General features: G+C 46.3%; 1 protein-coding gene across 4 annotated transcripts in view; it reads left to right on the top strand.

The window, feature by feature from the left end:
- The first annotated feature begins 1,061 nt into the window (after positions 1-1,061).
- The window catches only part of TELO2 (telomere maintenance 2), a 35,802-nt gene continuing 17,679 nt past the window's right edge, over positions 1,062-19,184 (top strand). For 2 of the 4 annotated variants that reach the window (XM_067551426.1, XM_067551429.1), the window contains exons 1-12: positions 1,062-1,372; positions 2,098-2,450; positions 3,241-3,518; positions 3,646-3,714; positions 5,301-5,448; positions 5,820-5,922; positions 6,943-7,011; positions 8,455-8,596; positions 12,576-12,712; positions 13,557-13,648; positions 14,842-14,952; positions 18,051-18,139. In XM_067551426.1, coding sequence (XP_067407527.1) covers positions 2,119-2,450; positions 3,241-3,518; positions 3,646-3,714; positions 5,301-5,448; positions 5,820-5,922; positions 6,943-7,011; positions 8,455-8,596; positions 12,576-12,712; positions 13,557-13,648; positions 14,842-14,952; positions 18,051-18,139 — 1,570 coding nt within the window. In that variant the 5' untranslated portion in view covers positions 1,062-1,372; positions 2,098-2,118. Of the gene's footprint in view, positions 1,619-1,766; positions 2,451-3,240; positions 3,519-3,645; positions 3,715-5,300; positions 5,449-5,819; positions 5,923-6,942; positions 7,012-8,454; positions 8,597-12,575; positions 12,713-13,556; positions 13,649-14,841; positions 14,953-18,050; positions 18,140-19,184 lie in introns of those variants that run through there. The other 2 variants (XM_067551428.1, XM_067551427.1) reach the window with 2 other exon arrangements.

Raw genomic sequence — 19,184 nt, 5'->3', positions numbered from 1 at the left:
ATATCTCCTTTATGCTAAGTTTTAAGATAAAATCTTTTCCACTTGAAGCTCACCCCTTCCAGCATTGTGTTACTGGCAATGGCAGCTGGCTGCTCAAGAGAAACAGTAATGGAGTTAATTTGAGCCACAGAACAGTGATGGAAACCTGAATGAGGCCACTGTGTGTGCACAGAGTAAAAATAAAGCAAGTGCAGGTTGAATTGCATTTTCTTTCCTTGTCTTCCCCTGCCATTCCAGCTTTCATCTGCAAGACTTGAGCAGGGATTCCCCTCTGTGCAGTTGTGGCAGAGAGCATGACACATTGCTACTAGTTTTTAAAGCAGGCTGATGCCACTCCTGAATTTCTACTATTATGGGTTAGAATCTGTGGGGAGACCCATGCTGTTCTCAGATGCCAAAGGAATCAGCCAGGTGGAATTCTAATCCCCTTCCCTTGCTCTTGAAAATCACTTCTTGCTACCCTTTGCTGCCTGCCCCAGCAGCAGTGACACAGCCAGCGGGCACTATAGGAGGGCTTTGTGTGACTTGGAGGTCAATAGCGCTGACAAGCCAGTGCCTTTCAGTAAAAAAACCTTTCTTCATAAAAAATAAGCCACTCTCTAAAGAACGGCTGACAGCCCCACTCATCTTCTCACCGCCCAATAACTGCGCAAGAGAGTGGGATGTGCTGCTGCTCAGGGTCAACAGGCAAGGGTGGGACGCAGTCGGACGTGCCTGAGGCTGGGGGGCGACGGCCTGCCCGACCGTGCTGCAGTAAGAGCCCCGTGGGCGAAAGGCGCCAGGAAGAGCCGTGGAAGAGGCAACAAAAGCTCCGCAGCAGCCGGGCGCTGGGAATCCGAGAACGCCCTGCGGCCCTGCCCCGGTGACAAGGGGGCGCGTGCGCCGCTGTCACTCTAAGCAACAGGGTCGCTCTGTAGCCCCGCCCCGTTCGGCACGTGCAGCCCCTGGCCACACCGTGTCCCTCACGGGCCTGGGCCTGTCTCCTGCGCCAGCAGCGCGGCAGAAACAACCGGCCCGGCCACGCTCGGGGCTAGGATGCCTGGTGCTCCGGCACCTGCAGCCCGGAGACCCGCCCGCCTCGGCCCCGAGCTGGAGCTGCCCCGCGCAGCCTCCTTAGCGCCGCTGTGACTCTCGGCTCGGGACGCCCCACGTGGGGTGTGGAGGTGGGACACAGACACTCCGCTCCCCCGTCACACCTGTTACTGTCTCTTTAAGGCGCACCCCGCAATGCATTGCGGCGTTACCGTCAGCGCCGGCTCAGAGTCAGCAGACTCGACACCCGTGGGCCGGGCCAGCTCGCGAGCGGCGAATCTGCGGCTAGGCTGGTGGTGACCGACCAAGACGGTGTCGTCGGGGGGCGCGGCACGGAGGGGTGAGTCTGTCCCGGGGCGGCTGCGGGGAGACAGACCGCGACGCCTCGCCCCATGGCAGCCTCGCGCTGGACTGGGGCTATGGAGGCCCCGCCCCTGCCCGAGGCAGAGGGGGGCTGCGGAGCCGGGCAGCTGGAGGACCCCGGGCGGCGTCACCGGAGCGCGGGACGGACGGGAGCGTGTGTCTGCGGGGCCTAGCCGCCCCGCCTCCTTCACCGTGTCCGTCCGTCCGTGTGTCCCTGACGCGCGTGCGTGCAGCAGCAGCAGCGCCTAGCACCCTGAGGCAGCCAGTGTGCGCACACGCGCGCAGCGCCTACTCCGGCCCTCTACGTGTACGGGGGAGGCGCCGGGGGGCGCCGAGCCTCCTTCAGCTCCTGCGCATATAGCACCCAGCACCCACAGGGCTCGCGTGCAGCACCTAGTGCCATGGGGCATTGATCTTAGTCAGCTGGTCCTGGTCCCTGCAGGGGGCTATTAAGTGCTATTGCAGTATGCATAAATTCTAATAATAATTAACTAATAATCCTCCAGCACTGGGTGGAGGCCTGCAGACCTGCCAGTTTATGTGGGAGTTTTGTGATGTGGGGAAATCCCGCAAGTGGCTGGGCTGAGACTGCCAGACTCATCTCAAGTGCAGGCTAAGCAGAGTGCCCATTCAGAGGGATTGCAGTAGCCAGGTGTCTGAGTCCCATCATTCTCTGCTTCATTTTTCCCTTTGTTTGATCAGTTCCAGAAGTGACTTTACCAAATGGATCCTGAGCCCTTCAAAGTACAGCGTGCAGTACAAGATGCTATGGCTACCCTTTCTTCTTCCAGGAATGGAGTCCAGATCTCAGAGATGCTTGGCACAATCAAGTGCTACCTTGGTGGAACCGAAAACCAAGTCTCCCTGAAGGAGAGGGAAGAATTTACCAGTGTACATTTTTCTGCCTTTCTACAAGGTCTTGTCAGTAACCTGAGTCCTGAATGGATAGAACTACTTACCTCTGATCAGCAGAAGGAATTATGGGATAGCTTTTTCTTGGAAGGGCCAGCTGACCAAGCCTTTTTGGTTCTGCTGGACACCATCATTTCTACTGGGTAAGCCTGGCTTCAGCCCGTATTTGTTAGCACTAAAGATATGTAAACGTATCTCTCTTCATGCTGTAGTTCCAGCCTAGTCAGATGATCTGGCAAACATGGGTTCATTTTGTAGTGCAGAAAAGACCTAACTATTTTCAGCCTTGTCCCTGAATCATACTAATTCCATGGACATTTTCAATGCTTTAATCTGGGTATTGAATGTGGGTACTGCTGCCTATACTACAAATTGCGATTGTTGTAATGATGTGAAAGAACCAGTGTGTTGTAATCAAATCCCCATGTTCAATTGTAGTTGCAGCATAGACCAGCATAAAAGTGTTCAGGATGGGCCTGATGATTCCTGGCTGTGGCATCGTTGCCATGTTTCAGGTCTCAATGGTAGAAGGCATATAACTACATTGAGAGAAGGCTTGTAATGTGGTTAAAACACGGATGGGAGTCAGGAGACCTGGCATCTCTTCCCAGCTCTGCTGTGTTACCTTGAGAGGGTTACTTCAGCTGTTGGTGCTTCATTTTTCCCTTTTTTGCAGATGGGAAAATGATACTTCCTCAGCTCCCAAGGGGATTGTGAGGCTGAATTAGCTAACGTGTATAAAGTGCTGTGAGATTCACAGGCAGAACGCGCTGTAGGATACAGTGTTATCTCACTGCTAATTTTAAATTATATTCTGGTGTATAGTGGCAGCTATGTGAGCTGATGGGATCACAGTAGAAAGTGATGTGATCTTCTTTTGTGTGTCCTCTTCCTCATTAATTAAAAGGGGGTCCCACTTTTCTTTCTTTCCAGTCCTGGCTTTCGCCTGAAGAAGGTCATCAGTATCCTGGAGCAGTTCCTGCAAACAGGGGGCATGTCAGCTCTGATGTGGGCGGTCTGTCATCAGCAGGCACAGGCTGGTTTACCCATGTTACAAGAGACCCTCCTCAACAAGGTTGTGTGTCTGCCTGACCACTTGTGCAACAAGCTGCAGGGGAATAACCAGCCTATATTCTTCCCACAAAACTACTTCCCTTTGCTGGCTACTGAAATCATCCAGGTGTTGCAGAGGATCTCAGACTCGCTGAGAGGTGAGATTGCAAACCAGCTGCGCTGGGAGAGGGACACAGTACAAAGGGTGGTCTCCTGATAATCAGAAGGATGCCAATGGCTGGCAATCTAAGTGTTTCATTAAGCATGTGTCTCATTTTACCACAGGTGGCTTGGACTGTTCCATCTCCTTTGTGTCTCAGGTGCTGGGGAAGGTATGCATGCATGGGAGACAAAGTGAGTGTCTTATAACATGGTTTTGGGATAAAGGATCTGGTCTATATAGAATTATGTCAGCAAGAAACATACGATGGTCAGTAAAAGAGGGAGGTTGGGGGCAGATTCATTCGTGACTTGGGATGTTGCCTATAGTTTATAGACATGGTCTGCTCTCCTTTCTGAGACATCCCAACTGTGTGTCTGTTACCTGTCTGTCTCTCTTCATGGGTGATTTGAGTGTGTTCTCCCAAGAGACAATGAGAGCGCTAGTTTTCCAGGAACCCTACCGTCCTGGGCATTAATGATAATACTTCCCTAGTGCCTTCCCTCTGAGGTTCTGAAAATGCATTGCAAACACCAGTGAGTCAAAAATCACAGCCCTTAGATAACAGGTTTTGTGGGTGATGAGCCTTCAGTTTGGTTTCACTTTGCATTTTGGAGCAGGTGAAGGCTGCTCCCCATGTGTAGTAGCGTGTAATAGGTGGGGAAGTTAAGGATGGAGTTCTAATCTCCTACTTCAACGGGATTCCTGGAAGCTACTGTCAAGCCTGGCCTTCAGCGGCTCAAGAGTATGGGTACCAACCTCAGGGCAGACAGTTAAGCAGAGCACAAACCCCAAATTAGTTGTGAGTTCTATACTTAGATTTCACCACTCAATTATCAAGTGTAAACTCCTCAAGCACTATCCCAGCCTTAACGTGGAGTTATAGACATTCCTCCTAGGTACTCCAGCGTATCTTGCTACCCAGATAAGCCTGCCTTTGTGATAGATGGTTCCTTACAACAATATTCAGGTTACTCCCAGTCCCAGTTTCTTATCCCAGGTCATTTGCAACTTAGGTCTCACATCAAAGACAATGCTTATAGTTCATTATAGGATTGGCTATCTAAAGAAAAGGAAAAGAAATGAGAGTTATTTGTAAGGTTAAAAGAAGTAAATGTATATACACAAAAATGAGTTCCAATCTCAAGTTTCAAAAAGTAATAGAAGCTTCTGTAATAAGCAAGCTCTATATGTCCTTTAGGGCTAACCTAGACCAAGTCCTTGGATCTTCTGCTTATGCTCAGTAATCTCAAAGTCCAAGCAGCATAAAAGATACAGTTCCTCCTTGTTAGGACTTTTTATGCCTTCCCCCTTTCTGCTTCAAGTTGCAAATTCAGCTGTTGAGAACAGTTCACTTGCAAGTCTCCAAGGGGGGAGCAGTCAGCAAAGTCTTTTGTCCTCCGATGTTGCACAATGGTTTGTTGAGTGTTGGGCAGAAGATAACATTTCCTGTGGGGAAACTAGTATTTTACACTTATTAATGCTTCTCTTCTGTCTGGTGATTTGCAGTTAAATTCTAAACGCTAAATACATTCTTATAATTCTAATACCTATTTGAACAATACTAACAAACAGGTGTGTACCAGACTGGTTCCAACTGTGTATTTGTCAGTGTTCAGCAAGACCTATGGGGGGAACTTGTATTGGAAAGGACATTGCCTTCATGTTTATCTCTCTGTAAATAGCTTGATTTTGCAAACTGTCCATATGGACTATGCAGTGGTCTATTGCCCCAGCATCCTCCAAGCAGCGAGCTTCCTTTTGTTCTCTCCCAATACAGAAGAAATTCTGAATGTGTTGGTGCCCCGCCTAATGGATCTCACCAAGGTGGACTGCATCTGGCAGAGGATGTGCTGGCGACTGGTCAAATGTGTGCCAGATCGTTGGATGGAAACAGTGGTCTGTGGCTTTGTTCAGACAGCACCAGGGTAAAAAATCAACTACCTCTTCTCCCCCCAAATCTTGTTCTAGCTACACTTGTAGATTATTTCTTGAAGGTTGTCAACCTGTGCTCTATCACTGCACACTGTGCCACTTGCTGGGAGAGGTTGGGACTGGTCTAGCTGGAGATTTCTTCACTGCCATTGCTCTGACACCATTTTGTACTGCTCTGGATATTTTTGCTGTATTAGTCACTTCTGTAGATGTAACACTGCATGGAAGCTGTTTGGCTGATCCACGACTTTTGATTATGTTGCAAATGGGCAGCCACTCACAAAATCATGATATGATTGAAATCAGCATGAAGCAGTTCAGATAACTGGATCCCTAATACTCTGCTGCTGACCTGTCTTGCTAGGGCGGATGTCTTGTCTCGATTACTGGGGAACCTGATTGTGAAAAACAAGAAAGCTCAGTTTGTGATGACCCAGAAGCTGCTACTCCTGCAGTACGGCTATGCGGTAAGGGCTTTGCTGTGTCCATGTGGGGAAAGCAAGTCCCTCCTGTCTGTTAGGAAGGCCTACGTTTTTCAGAGTGCTAAATTCTTGCCCAGGTGACCTCCGGGTCTCTGATTGTAGGCAAGAGCTGCTTCTTTATTCCCCAGGCTCCCTACTCCTCAACATATACTTGGACCTCAGCTGAAGATTATTGTAACTTCTCCCTGTCCAGTAATGTGGTAAGGTGGTCCCTTTCAAGCACTGGGCTTCTATTCTGCCTTGTAAGTCAATCTATGGTGATCAGCAGTGTTCTCACCTTTCCTCCTGGGAACCGAGGGAGGATTTGCCTGGGATGTCAGCAATCTGGGGAGCTAGAGGCCCTGAGCCCATCTAGAATCCAGGGGGAGAGGCTGGAAGCAATGTGACCTCCACCCCCCCGAGAGGACAGGCAGGAGGAGTGCACTGAGGAGCTCTGAGTTTGGTTTGGAATCATCTGCGTCCTTGGCGTTTGGAGAGAAATGATGTGGATGTGAAATGGCAGTGGGTGAGCATTAGCGCCCATGAAAGTGCAGAATGTGAAGACTTTGCCCTGCCTTATGATCTGCAGCATCTAGAGCATTAAATACATTGTGGGCGGGGGGAGAGGCACGAGTCTTCAGCTAAGGGAAGGACAAGATTCCCTGACTTCAGGTGTTTCTTTTGTTTCAAATAGTAGGAGCAATATTTTCAATAAGACTTGCTGTGCATGGGTTGGTCAATGGGGAGTTGTATTAGCAGGAGCCCTCTCTTGGGTGCCACGGACATCCCTGAAAGGGTGTGATTTGAACTAACCTGAGCACTGAAATACCCAGGCACAACAACATCAGAAGCCTGGAATTTCAGCCATAACTAAATTTTCTAAGAACACTGTGGGCTTGCGTGAGCTCTGCACAATATTTTGTCTCTGAACGTTCTGATCAAACACGCGTGCGTGTGTGTGTTAAAAGTCCTTGCTGATTAATAACTTTCCGCTCAGTATAACAAATCCTATTGTTTTCATTGCAGACTGCAGTGCTGCAGACCCTCATTGGATACCTGGCCCTAGACAACCTTCGACGTTCTTTGTTGATCAAAGTAAGTTAGGTACCTTCAGTGATGTATATTTAGGTTAGAATTTTTACTCCTGAACATCTCACTCTCTGTTATGCTTCACTGCTGTTTAATGGAGCAGATAACTAGAATCCCCTGTGTGACTGGAGTGATAGAGAATGCCCCCATATTGGTCCTGGGCAGAGCTGCATGGCCTCACGCAAAGCGTAGCAGAGAAGTCCTCTTCATAGGAATCACTGCCTGCCCTTCTGTCTCATCTCTGGAAAGGTAGTAAGATGGCCACCAGAGAACACTGAGGAGAAGGGGGAATAGAAAAGAAAGGAAATGTGGTTCAAAATGAAGGAAGAGTTGCCATCCCATTTAAACAGGCTGCAGTCCTTCCAGAGATTCTAATGGTACATTGTACTTCTGTAGCATCTTCCATCTGTGGATCATAAGAACAGTTATATTGGGTCAGACCAATGGTCCACCTAGCTCAGTATCCTGTCTTCCGACAGTGGCCAATGACAGGTACTTCAGAGAGAATCAATAGAACAAGTAATCATCAAGTGAGCCGTCCCTTCGGCCATTCCCAACATTTGGCAAACAGCAATCCCTGCCTATCCTGGCTAATAACCATTGATGGACCTATCCTCCATGCATTTACCTAGTTCTTTTTTGAACCCCGTTACAGTCTTGGCCTTCACAACATCCTCTGGCAAGGAGTTTCACAGGTTGACTGCATTGAAGAAATACTTTCTTTTGTTTGTTTTAAACCTGCTGCCCATTAATTATGTTTAGTGACCCCTAGTTCATGAGGAGTAAATAACACCTCCTTATTTGCTTTCTCCACACCAGTCATGATTTTATAGACCACTTATATCCCCCTTAGTTGTCTCTTTTCCAAGCTTAAAGTCCCAGTTTTATTAATCTCGCCTCATATGGAAGCTGTTCCATACTCCTAATGGTTTTTGTTGTCCCTTTCTGTACCTTTTTCAATTCCAATATATATATTTTTTTGACATGGGGTGACCAGATCTGCATGCAGTATTTAAGATGTGGACGTACTATGGATTTATAAAGAGGCAATATTTTCTCTCTTATTATCTATGCCTTTCCTAATGATTCCCAACATTCTGTAAGCTTTTCTGACTGCGCATTGAGTGGATGTTTTCAGAGAACTATCCACAATGACTCCAAGATCTCTTTCTTGAGTGGTAACAGCTAATTTAGACCCCCTCATTTTATATGTATAGTTGGGATTATGTTTTCCAATGTGCATTACTTTACATTTATCAACATTGATTTTCATCTGCCATTTTGTTGCTCAGTCACCCAGTTTTGTTATTTTCTTATGCTGAATGAAGGGTACAACAGGCATTAGGCAACCTTGCTGGGTGGGGATGTTGTGTGTGTTTGTGAAAGAGTGACTTTTGGATGTAGCACAAACCCACTTCATCTAGCTAATGCTGTAAACTTCTGGACCAGGTGCTGAAAGAACTTCTGGAGACCTGGGGCAGCAGCAGTGCTGTGAAACACTCTCCAGTTGAGCAGCAACTGTATATTAGCAAGGCCATCCTGATCTGCCTCGCCCATCTGAAGGAGCCTGAAATAGAGAACAACAGACAAGGTGAGGGAGGTGGAAAGGAGCAGAGAAACCAGAGGTCTCCTTCCCTCCTTTGGATTCTAACTTTTTCCCTTCTTTAACACTCTATCCTCGAAGCCCCAGTCATAACCATTATCTTCACATTCTCCAGGCCTCATCCTGCAGACACAACCCAAGTGAGTAGCTCTGATCATTTGAGTAGTCCCACTGAATTCAGTGAGCCTATTCGTGTGTGTCTAAAGGAGCAGGGCCTGAGCAAATAGCAGTGTCTCCTCAGTGGTGAGGTAGAGTGTGTAGATTTTGAGAAGGAGCATTTGAGCACATCACAAGCTCTCTGTATCTCAATGTCCTGGAGAGAGGATCTGCGGCAGAGTGAGAAATGGAACGTAGGTCTTCGGACTCCCACTCTTGTGACTCAGCTGGGACTATCGTCCTCCTAAAGTATAATCTAGTGTGGTTTAATTCAGAGATGGGTCATGGGGAAGTGGAATTAGAGAATATTATCATAGGATACTACTAGCAGAATAGTAAGGCAAAAGGGAGATGTTCTGTTTCAGAGTGGGAACCCTAGATTTTGGATTCTACTAGTATCACAACTCTTGTTCTGTTGTACCCACTGACTGATGGAGATCAACTCATTTCAGCCCGTTGAATGTCTATATGGCAGAGACTGAGCTCTTCATTGCGCTGCTGTTCAGCGTGCCATGTTCTGCTTGGCTTAGGTTACGAAGGGTTAGAGCAGGCTTTGCAAGTCCAGAACAAGATGCTGAAAGAACTCCTGGAGCCCTGGTGCAGCAGCAGTGCTGGGAAGCACTTCCTGGCTGAACCAAGAGTCGTGGGTTCTGTTCCCTAACTCTTACACTTACTGTGTGATTTCAGATGAGTCATCTCTGATCTCTCTCTGTAAATTACATTAATATTTGTTAAGTAACAAAAGTACATAGACAGTTACTGACAACGGTCAGGCTGCTGGTGTACTGAGACAACTGCCTATCATGTTGACTGGTTTTTGTTTCATTGTTTGCTTGTGCTCCCCAGCTGTCTGTCTGTATCAGCCTGTTGTCTCTTGTCTGATGATATGATTGCAAGCTCTTTGAGGCAGGGACCTTTTTTCATTCTTTGTTAGAACAGTGCCCAGCACCACTGGATCTGGGTTCAGGACTAGAGCTCCCAAGTGCTACCACAATACACATAATAGTTCACCTACCTCCCAGGGGTCTCGAGGTGGTTAATTAACTTTCATATAGTGTGTTGAAAATGAAAGTGCTATTTATTATTATTTATTAGAAAACAAGTTTATTGCATTCTAGCCAACCCAAGATTCTTCTATTAAAGCCTGGACTTTATAGATACAGACTGTGGTATCTATAATCTGTACCTGTGTTCCCCAGGGATCTGTACTGGGACCAGTACTGTTCATCATATTCATAAATGATCTAGAAAAAGGGGTAAACAATGATGGGGCAAAATTTGCAGATGATACAAAACTACTCAAGATAGTTAAGTCCAAAACAGACTGTGAAGTGTTACAAAGGGATCTCACAAAACTGGGTGACTGGACAACAAAATGGCAACTGAAATTCAATGTTGATAAATGTAAAGTAATACGCATTGGAAAACAGAATCCCAACTATACATATAAAATGATGGGGTCTAAATTAGCTGTTACACTCAAAAAAAGATCTTTGAGTCACTGTGGACAGTTCTCTGAAAACATCCACTCAACATGCAGTGGCAGTCAAAAAAAGCTAACAGAATGCTGGGAATCATTAGGAAAGGGATAATAAGAGAGAAAATATTGTATTGCCTCTGTATAAATCTATGGTATGCCCACATCTCGAATACTGCATGCAGATCTGGTCGCCCCATCTCAAAAAAGTTATATTGGAATTGGAAAAGGTACAGAAAAGGGCAACAAAAATGATGAGGAGTATGGAACAGCTTCCATATAAGGAAAGAGTAATAAGACTTAGACTTTTCAGCTTGGAAAAGAGATGACTAAGGGAGGATATGATAGAGGTCTATAAAATTATGACTGGTGTGGAGAGTGTTATTTACTCCTTCTCATAACACAAGAACTAGGGGTCACTAAATGAAATTAATAGGCAGCATGTTTAAAACAAACAAAGTATTTCTTCACACAATGCAAAGTCAACCTGTGGAACTTCTTGCCAGGGGATGTTGTGAAGGCCAAGACTGTAACTGGGTTCAAAAAAGGACTAGATATGTTCATGGAAGATAGGTCCATCAATGGCTATTAGCCAGGATGGGCAAGGACGTAAAACTATGCTCTAAAGTGTCCCTAGCCTCTGTTTTCCCAAAGCTGGGAATGTGTGACATGGAGTGGATCACTTAATGATTATGTGTTCTGTTTATTCCCTCTGAAGCACCTGGCGCATTGACCACTGTCAGAAGACAGGATGGGTACGATGGACCATTGGTCCAACACAGTATGGCCATTCTTTTGTTCTCATGGTGTTGTAATGAATAATCAGATTTCTCACTGGCTGACGTTAGAGAGATGTACCATGGGCAGTGGTTTCAGAAATGCCCATATTAATGACCATATTAATGAATATTAATATTCCTCCCTCAGCGAATTCCAGGTTATTGCACCGATCAAAATGGATGCCATGGACTCAGAGCGGCCTGACAGGCCTTAGCTTTAGGAGTGTGGATATCTGGAAGTAGGGGAATTGCCTCAATCGAGGGGCAGGGGCAACGAAACAAGAATTCAAACAGGGCTTTAGCTGAAGCAATGTAACTCATTTATTTTTAGTCAGTAATAAATATTAGATAAAGTGCATAAATGTAGATAATACAAACATGAAACCAAAGAAGATACAGATGCCTAGTATTTTCCTATGCATGCATTCATTCCTTACAGTGCACAATCCTACTTTTAGTCATTTTATGTTTGCAGACAGATGGTCGTTTGCAAACTCCCAATTATTCCAAAGTTTACGGACAGAGGGTTGCTTGTAAACTCTTAGCTATTTCAATATTTACAGACAGGTGGTTGTTTGTAAATCCTTAGCTATCGTAAAGCAAGTGTACTCTCATACATTACCAAAAAGCGCTTCTGTTCCTAAGCCCCTTGGACGGAGTCGACTCTAAGAAGTATAACCATCCCTTGGACGCTGCTGGTTCATAGAAGGACTCAGTCCAGCTACCGAGGATCCCAGCAGGCTGCAGTCCAAAGTGCAACTGATTTTTGGGGGTTTAAATAACCTCAAACTGATTAAGCTGACAAGTTTACTTGCTACTTATTGCAGTTACTTGTCAGTTTAAAGTGACCAAGCTGACAAGTTTGTCAGGTTGCCTCATCATGTAACATAATTTAGTATCCATTTGTTCTTGTACTTGTTCAGCTTGTCACCCCATGTGATACAATTTAGCAACATTACATTTTTAGTTGTCACTCCAGCCAGGTGTGGTCAGCATTCGTTCTTCTGTCTGCCCTCTATCTGTGCTGTGCTAGCGTCCTGACAGCCCTTATTAGGTCCTTTTGGCCCTTTTTCCAAACTCTAAACTTTTCTATTCTATCTTAAAGCATAAACCCTTTAACTATTCTTTTCACATTCTACGGATGCAATTTCTATAATAACACAGTCAGTCCATTAATCTCTCATAACAATTTTGAAGCCATTAGATTTATGCCTGGGATTAATGTGGCCCAACACTCTTTATGGTATTTTGGTGAACTCTTTTATTAAATCAAATGGTCTAGGATTTGTGCTGTGTTTGTACCATTCTCTTTGGCTTCAAAACCTAACCCTGCTGCATGCCTCCCTGACATAATGGGAAAAGAAAACAGCTCTGCAGAAAGAGAAGTGTTTTCTAGAGTCTCTTTCAGCCTCCACCCCGGGCCTTTGTCTGTCTTGGTGTCTGAAGTTGAAGCTGTGTAGTGAAAGATGTGGACTTTCAGTTGGGCATGCTGTTTGGGAGCTGCCATAGACAGGGCTGCTGTGCTCACTGTGCCTTGTGCTGCTTGTCCTTTCAGAGCTTCTCACCAGCTTGATGGGAGGGATGAAATGCCACCTGGACAGCAACTTGCCACGGGTTCGGCGCCTGGGAATGATCGTGGCAGAGAGCGTCAGTTCTAGGATAACCACAGATGAGCCCAGTCTGAAATTCCAGGCGAGACTGCTGTGATGTTGGTCTTTGCTATGTAGGGTGTGGAGAAACATTCCCTTTCAAGCAGATGGTCAGGTTGCTGCTGTCATTCCTGGCCCCTGGATATCAGTTTGCAAAACAGAATTGCACTGGAAAGATGTAAAGGCAGTGTGGGGAACGTGGGTGTGGGGATGTGGTGAGAGAGTGTGCGCACATGCACCAGGAGGACTTCTTCACAGCCAGGCAGTCAAGGAGAAAGCTGACATGACGAGAGGATTTGGGAGGGCCAGCTCCAACATTAACACTGATGCTGGATTTCCATATTGTGGAGCATCTGCTCACTTCCCATTGAAATCCAGGGAGAACCTTTCTCTTGCCTTCAGGGGGAGTTGATTAGAGTCCTAAAGTTGGGGTGAGCATCCAGAAGGAGGGGTGTGTGGAAAGTCATTGGAGGTTGTGATTTTCAAAGCTGAATAGGGGAGTTAGCCACACAATCCCCATTCTTTCAGTAGGAGTTGTGTGGCTTAATTCCCTCCTTGCCTTTGAGAATCTCACATGCTGTTTGCACAGCATTAGCTGCAGTGCTGCATTGTGACTTCAGTTAAATGTTTTAAAGATTATAAATAACACTGAGACCATGTCTGGCCAAGCAGTCATTTTAATAGCATGAGTCCAATGTGAAGGGTACATGTAGCTGAGATTGCAAGACTCCACATGCATTTATCCTTTCATCCTTCACTGTTAAAAATAAAGGCCTAATTCTGGGAGGGGCTGAGCTCCCATAACCTCCATCTGCTGCAGATTTATTGTATTTAATCCGTGTAGAAGCTTTCTCAGCATATAGTAACTTCTTATTCTTCATATCTAGTATGAAGATGATGATGAGACCAGAGAGCTGAAGTCTCTTCTGATACATGCATCACCACCACAGCCCCCTGTCATTGACCTGCCAAATGCCTGGTGAGATATTACCTCACTGTATTGCCTCTCTGAGCCATATAGCTGCCTAGTGTAAACACGTACTGAGCACAGATACCAGGCAAATCATTCTTAATAAAGAAATCGAGTATAAAATCAAGGCCTACATCTGACATTGTAATCCTTCCATTTTGGTGGATGGTAAACTCCAGACAGACAATCCTCACTCTGAAAGTGGGAAGTCTGTATTTGTTGTTAACATCCACTAAGATGTAAATTGCTATAATTGTCACCCTGCTGTGCTCTGCATTACAGCTGGCTATCTCTCTGCACCCAGCATGTTTCTAGTTCAAAGGTCAAATGGTAGCGTGTTTTAGAATTGCATTTCTGATTGCCGCATTTTCTTGGGCTTCTCGTAATTCTGTGTGCCCCTCAAGTGATCCAAATTCTGTGTGCCCCTCAAGTGGGGAATCTTTGGGTACCCCAGGGCAGACTGCGGGCCTTGTGTCCCGAGTCTGTCCATTGCTAACTGAAATCTAGCAGTCACTTCTGTCCAAAAAGCACAGCTCCGGCAATACTCTTACCTTCCATGGCACCTGCTGCTGAAGATCTCAAAGCACTTTACAGACATTAGTGAATGAAGCTTCCCGATGCTCCTGTGAGGTAGAAATAGTGGCTGAGAAGTGGAGAGGTGAAGTGATGTGCCCAAGGCTACACATCTCATTGCTGTCGGAGCTGGACAGGGAGCCCAGGTCTCTTGACTGTCTTGTACATCAGCCACTCCAGAATGGGACCTCCTGGTTTGTTCATGGTTCATAGCTCTTAAAGAATGCACAGGCCAACACACTCTTCCTCTGTCTGGAGATGACTGTGTCTGCCCTTATCCAGAGTGTTTTGGGTTCTGTCCATTACCACTGTCTTAATCTTCGTTGTTAGGAACTAACACCAGCTCAGGTGGTAGTCCAGGGAACTAGCTCATCCTATCTGCCATCTCCACTCTTTCCCCATCTGGAGGTCTCTCCCCACCATACAGTTGCTGTCTAGCTTTTTCTCTTCTTAGCTGGACCCTCCTAGGTGAACCCATGCTGAAATGAGATTCCAGTGCCTGCAGTAGGTAGAAGGTGTGGGTGCGTGGATTGAGGGCTTCACCTTGGAAAATCTAGTTTCCTGCTTGTGATCATGGATTTTGAGACCCTTGTTACTGTATGCCTTTGACCCTTTCTAATTGCCCACAGTGAGAATGACAACCCATCTGCTATGCCAAAAGCTGTGCCAAAACCAAGTGGGAACCTGCCCCCAGCAGCCGCTGCAGTGCCAGAAGAGGGGCCTGACTCTGAGCTCGACAGGTACGTGCAAGAGCTAAACTGCTAAGCAAAATACTGATTTGAGGTAGAAAATAAACGACCGGTCCTTGAGGCTGTACTCACCAATCCGAACAGGGGAGCAACCCATGCTGTGTGTGAAGTGTCATTGCAGATACAGGTGTGCTCGTGCTTAATTCGTGTGCATGAATTGGACCCACACCCAAGGAGACCAAGCTGTTTTCCAGCCCAGCCCGTCTCCCGAACCTGTGTGGTCGGCCCAGCAGGAGCTGTGTGCAGCAGCTGCACGTGCTGCCATAGTGGGTCCCACAGTCACCACTGCACCCGCCCCACAGGGCAGGCGAAGGAGAGCTGACCTGAACCGTGGAGGGCCTGCTTGTTTTCCGACCTGGACCTGACACTTGTAGATGGGCCCCCTTAGGTTCAGGTCAGCGTGCAGGGCTTCAATTGCATTCTAGGATAGGGGTTTTGTTAGGAGTTTTGCTGTCTGAGGTGTTGGTTGTGCTATCTGTGTTTATTTCACTTGACTTGTTTAGATACCTATTGCCCTGCAGATTGTCCTGATTCCACTGCATGCTTCAGACTTTATAGCTTTGCTTTTCAAGCTGCCCGTTTTATTACTAGACATGCTCTATTCCATCATACATGGTGGTAATATATCTGCTATGTTTGCCTACTCGAGTCTTGTACATTATTGGGTCAGGGGAATTGCTGTCTAGCTGAAGCACTTGCCTGTTTTGGCTAGTTGGCCTCTGTAGCCATTTGCCCTTCTGGCCGTGTCTCTCTCTGATGGTGCTAGTCTATCTCACAAGGGTGTTGAGAGTCAGTGAATGTCTTTGAAATGTGCTTGCGAACCTTCCATGGAAGCTGCTGTGTTGGTGCAGTATATTTATTATGTTGACCAGTTCATCATAAGCAGCTGTAGAGATGAACAGGAGCCTAGAAGCTTAGTGGATACAATTGTTCTCACATTCCCCCCCCTGAATCAGGGTGCATATGCTTCCTTAGCTGTCTTCAGACTCTGCAAGTCTCCCCTAAAGGATACACCTTCATTTCCTGTTACTAAGAAAATAGGAGAGAAAACCAGTGAGATGCTGTACTTAGCATGGAACGGATGCCGTTCTAAGTGAGGAGAGTCCATGAACTGCTCTAAGAGGATGGGGCTGTTAAATTGTGGGCACCAAAGAGAGACTAAATTTCACAGTGACCTCATGCTTCTGAGCCTCGTTCTGGAACTGTCTCTGCTGCCTGAAGCACAAGTGTGCAAAGGCCTCACTCATTTGTGGGGCTTTCAAGTGCCTCTTTTAACCAGTCTTATGAAAGCCTTCCCTGAAAAGGCTTCACAGGGGGTGTTTAAAAATGTTCTTTCAATGGGAAAACATTCCACTGAACCTGATGAGCCTGTTGCTGATCTCTGTTACTCAAGGCAGCTGGTTTGAGAGCCAGGGGAAAAGGGGGATCTGAGAGCACACTATAAATATTAAACAAATTACACCTCCCAAACACTCGTCTGACACGGGTGAATATTACAATCCCCATTTTATGAATGGGGGAAACTGAGGCACAGGTTGGGGGAATGACTTACTGAAGGCTCAGTGGTCATGATGCATATAGAATCTTCCCCTATTTAACCACTAGATCAGGCTTCACAGTCTGACAGACCGACTAATAACTTTACCCTGCTGCAGAAAAACCACCCCCCATAATATGTGTCCAAGCAATAAATTGTAAAAATCTTTTCTAGTTTGTTTTTCTTAATGGGAATCACTTCACGTGGAAAGTCAAGTTAGATCCCTGTCTCCTAACAATTCCTATGACCTGCTCACTCATCACATGAGTTCATACAGTCCAAAGCCCTGCACATCTCATTGCTTTGCACTCATTAAAACATGCAGTTCAGTCACGGAAGCATGAGAAAATGCCTTAAGATGAAGAACACTGCCGTCTTGATCGCTACAGAATGTGAAAAGAGCCTCCATCAGCAGCGCGGGTAGTGGGAGGATAAGGTGTGAACATCTGTCGGTGAGGCGTGTGTGTCAGTCTCTGATCTGAAACTGGATCAGCAAAGGGAGCGTCCTGATTCTCAAAAACATGGAAAGACCAGATGGAAAGGAATCTGTGTTCAGGATTGTGGTTTGGAAAGACTTTGGGAATTGCACAGCTGTGCTTAGACAATTGTTAAGGAATTACACACTAGTATCTGTGTAACTTGAAAATGTACCTTTAAATATGGGACAATGTGGTGCTGCATGGATCAGAGATGACTTTAGTCTTAAACTGTCATTGAAATTAGTTGCTGCCTACATTAGAGGAGGGAATGTTTTATCAAAGGCAAATGATGTTTTTTGATCTTGGTAGCCCAGCTGGCTACTTAAGTTAGCTACTGCTGGCCTTCACTACGCCAACCCCGACCCAGAATTGTCATACTTGGGTGCATGGATTTTTCCCTTGTTGTGGACTGCCAGCTAGTGCCTGAAACAGTTAACTTCAAGCTCCTTGAAAGTAATGGAATCTGTCTCTCTCCAGCAGACTGTGCAGAGGAATCTGGTACACGTGGGTACTGTTGTGAAAAATCTTTGGTGGTTCAAAACTGAATCAAGGCTTTTAAAATCAACTTTTATTGTCCAATAGGCTATATTTTGTGGCTGTGAATGCAGTCTCATCTCATTTGCCTGGATGTGAGCATGCTAACATCAGGAGACAAAAGATTGGTCTGAAATAATAAGTGACCCTGTGCACAGAATCTCTTTATCCATTAAATTTGCTCTATATTTAATCCCCCCCTCAAGAATTTGCCTGAAACACCCAAAGTCAAATGTCCAATTCAATAGAATAATGTTTTTATGGTAACAAAACCAATGGCACATTATGTAGTTTGTGCGTGCTCTCTCCTGAATTCTCCCCCATCTCACCACCTTCACACTTGGTAACCAACGCTTCCTTTGCTGGCTGAATCCTTATAGGTTGGGGTTCTGAGGAACCTCTGTTTGGTGTAAGGATGGAAATGTGAGGAGGGAGGAGAGTGTGCCCTTTCTGTCCCTCTAGCTTGCATGCATGGAGGGAGGAAAAGGTGACATGGCTGGATCCCCATGGACTAATTCATGCCTACAATTTTTTCACAGTGATGATGACCTCATCCCTTATGACATGTCGGAGGATAAAGAGCTGAAGAAGATGAAAGCTCCTGTGTATATCCGAGACTGTATTGAAGGTAGGAAATTCTGGGTAGATTCTCTTGAATCTTCACTTAGAAATGCTTCTCTCTTACTCTGCTCTGGGTTGGTTCCTTGCTCAGGTAGTTTTCATGAGTTAACTCGAAGTTGTGGTACTTCAGAAATTGGTGCTCCAGTTTTGAATTGTTAATTCCTAAGGTGTGTCTACACTACAACTTTTGCCAACACAAGTTATCTTGGCAGAAAGCTGCCATACTTAGACCTGTGCACAGGTATAGTTGGCTCCTGGCATCCACGCTGGGTGTACCCACCAGGAGTGCTTGTTTTGATGTGAAGTGCACCATGGGAAGGTATCCTAGAAGATGAGGGTTGGAAGGGACCTCAGGAGGTCATCTAGTCCAACCCCTGCTCAAAGCAGGACCATGTATGCCAGTATGCAGTTTGCCACTGTCCAGTGCACTGTCTTTTGGGAAGTTTTGGGAATGCATAGTGGGGCAGAAACAAACTGTGCAAGGGTGAGTGGGACTGCAAGATCAGCTTCCCATCATGCAACTTTCTCCACCCCATTATGCCATATCTGTCCCATAATTTCATGCCTATTTTGAAAACCCCAGGAACCTGCATGGGACCTGTCATTGTCCGCCAGCTCTGACAGAAGCATGCACAGCTCTGCATTATTGCCATGAGCATTGCGAGCACAGGATGCACGATACCCCGGTATTTGCAAAGTCACAAGAAGCGTTCCGGGGAACATGACAATTTGCTGGAGGGCAGATGACTGTCGGACATAGTGAGAACCAATTCAAGGTTGTTGGTGGCATTCATGGTGCAACTGCAAATGGTAGAGCACTACTTCTGCGCCCGAGAAATGGCACGGACTGGCAGGACTGCATCGTAATGCAGACTTGGGATGACGAGTAGTGGCTGCAGAACTTTCAGATGTCCAAGGTCACATTCCTGGATCTGTGCACCAAGCTTACTCCAGCCCTCCAGCTCAGGGATGCCAAACTGAGAGCTGCACTGACATGGAGAAGTGAGTGGTGATTGCACTGTGGAAACTTGCAATGCTGGATTGCTACTGGT

This window comes from Emydura macquarii, unplaced genomic scaffold (assembly GCF_026122565.2).
Source record: "Emydura macquarii macquarii isolate MOO-44397 ecotype Brisbane River unplaced genomic scaffold, CSIRO-AGI_Emac_v2 contig_1348, whole genome shotgun sequence".
NCBI classification, from domain to species: domain Eukaryota; kingdom Metazoa; phylum Chordata; order Testudines; family Chelidae; genus Emydura; species Emydura macquarii.
Note: the sequence above shows the minus strand (reverse complement) of the source record. Positions and strands in the feature narration are given on the sequence as shown.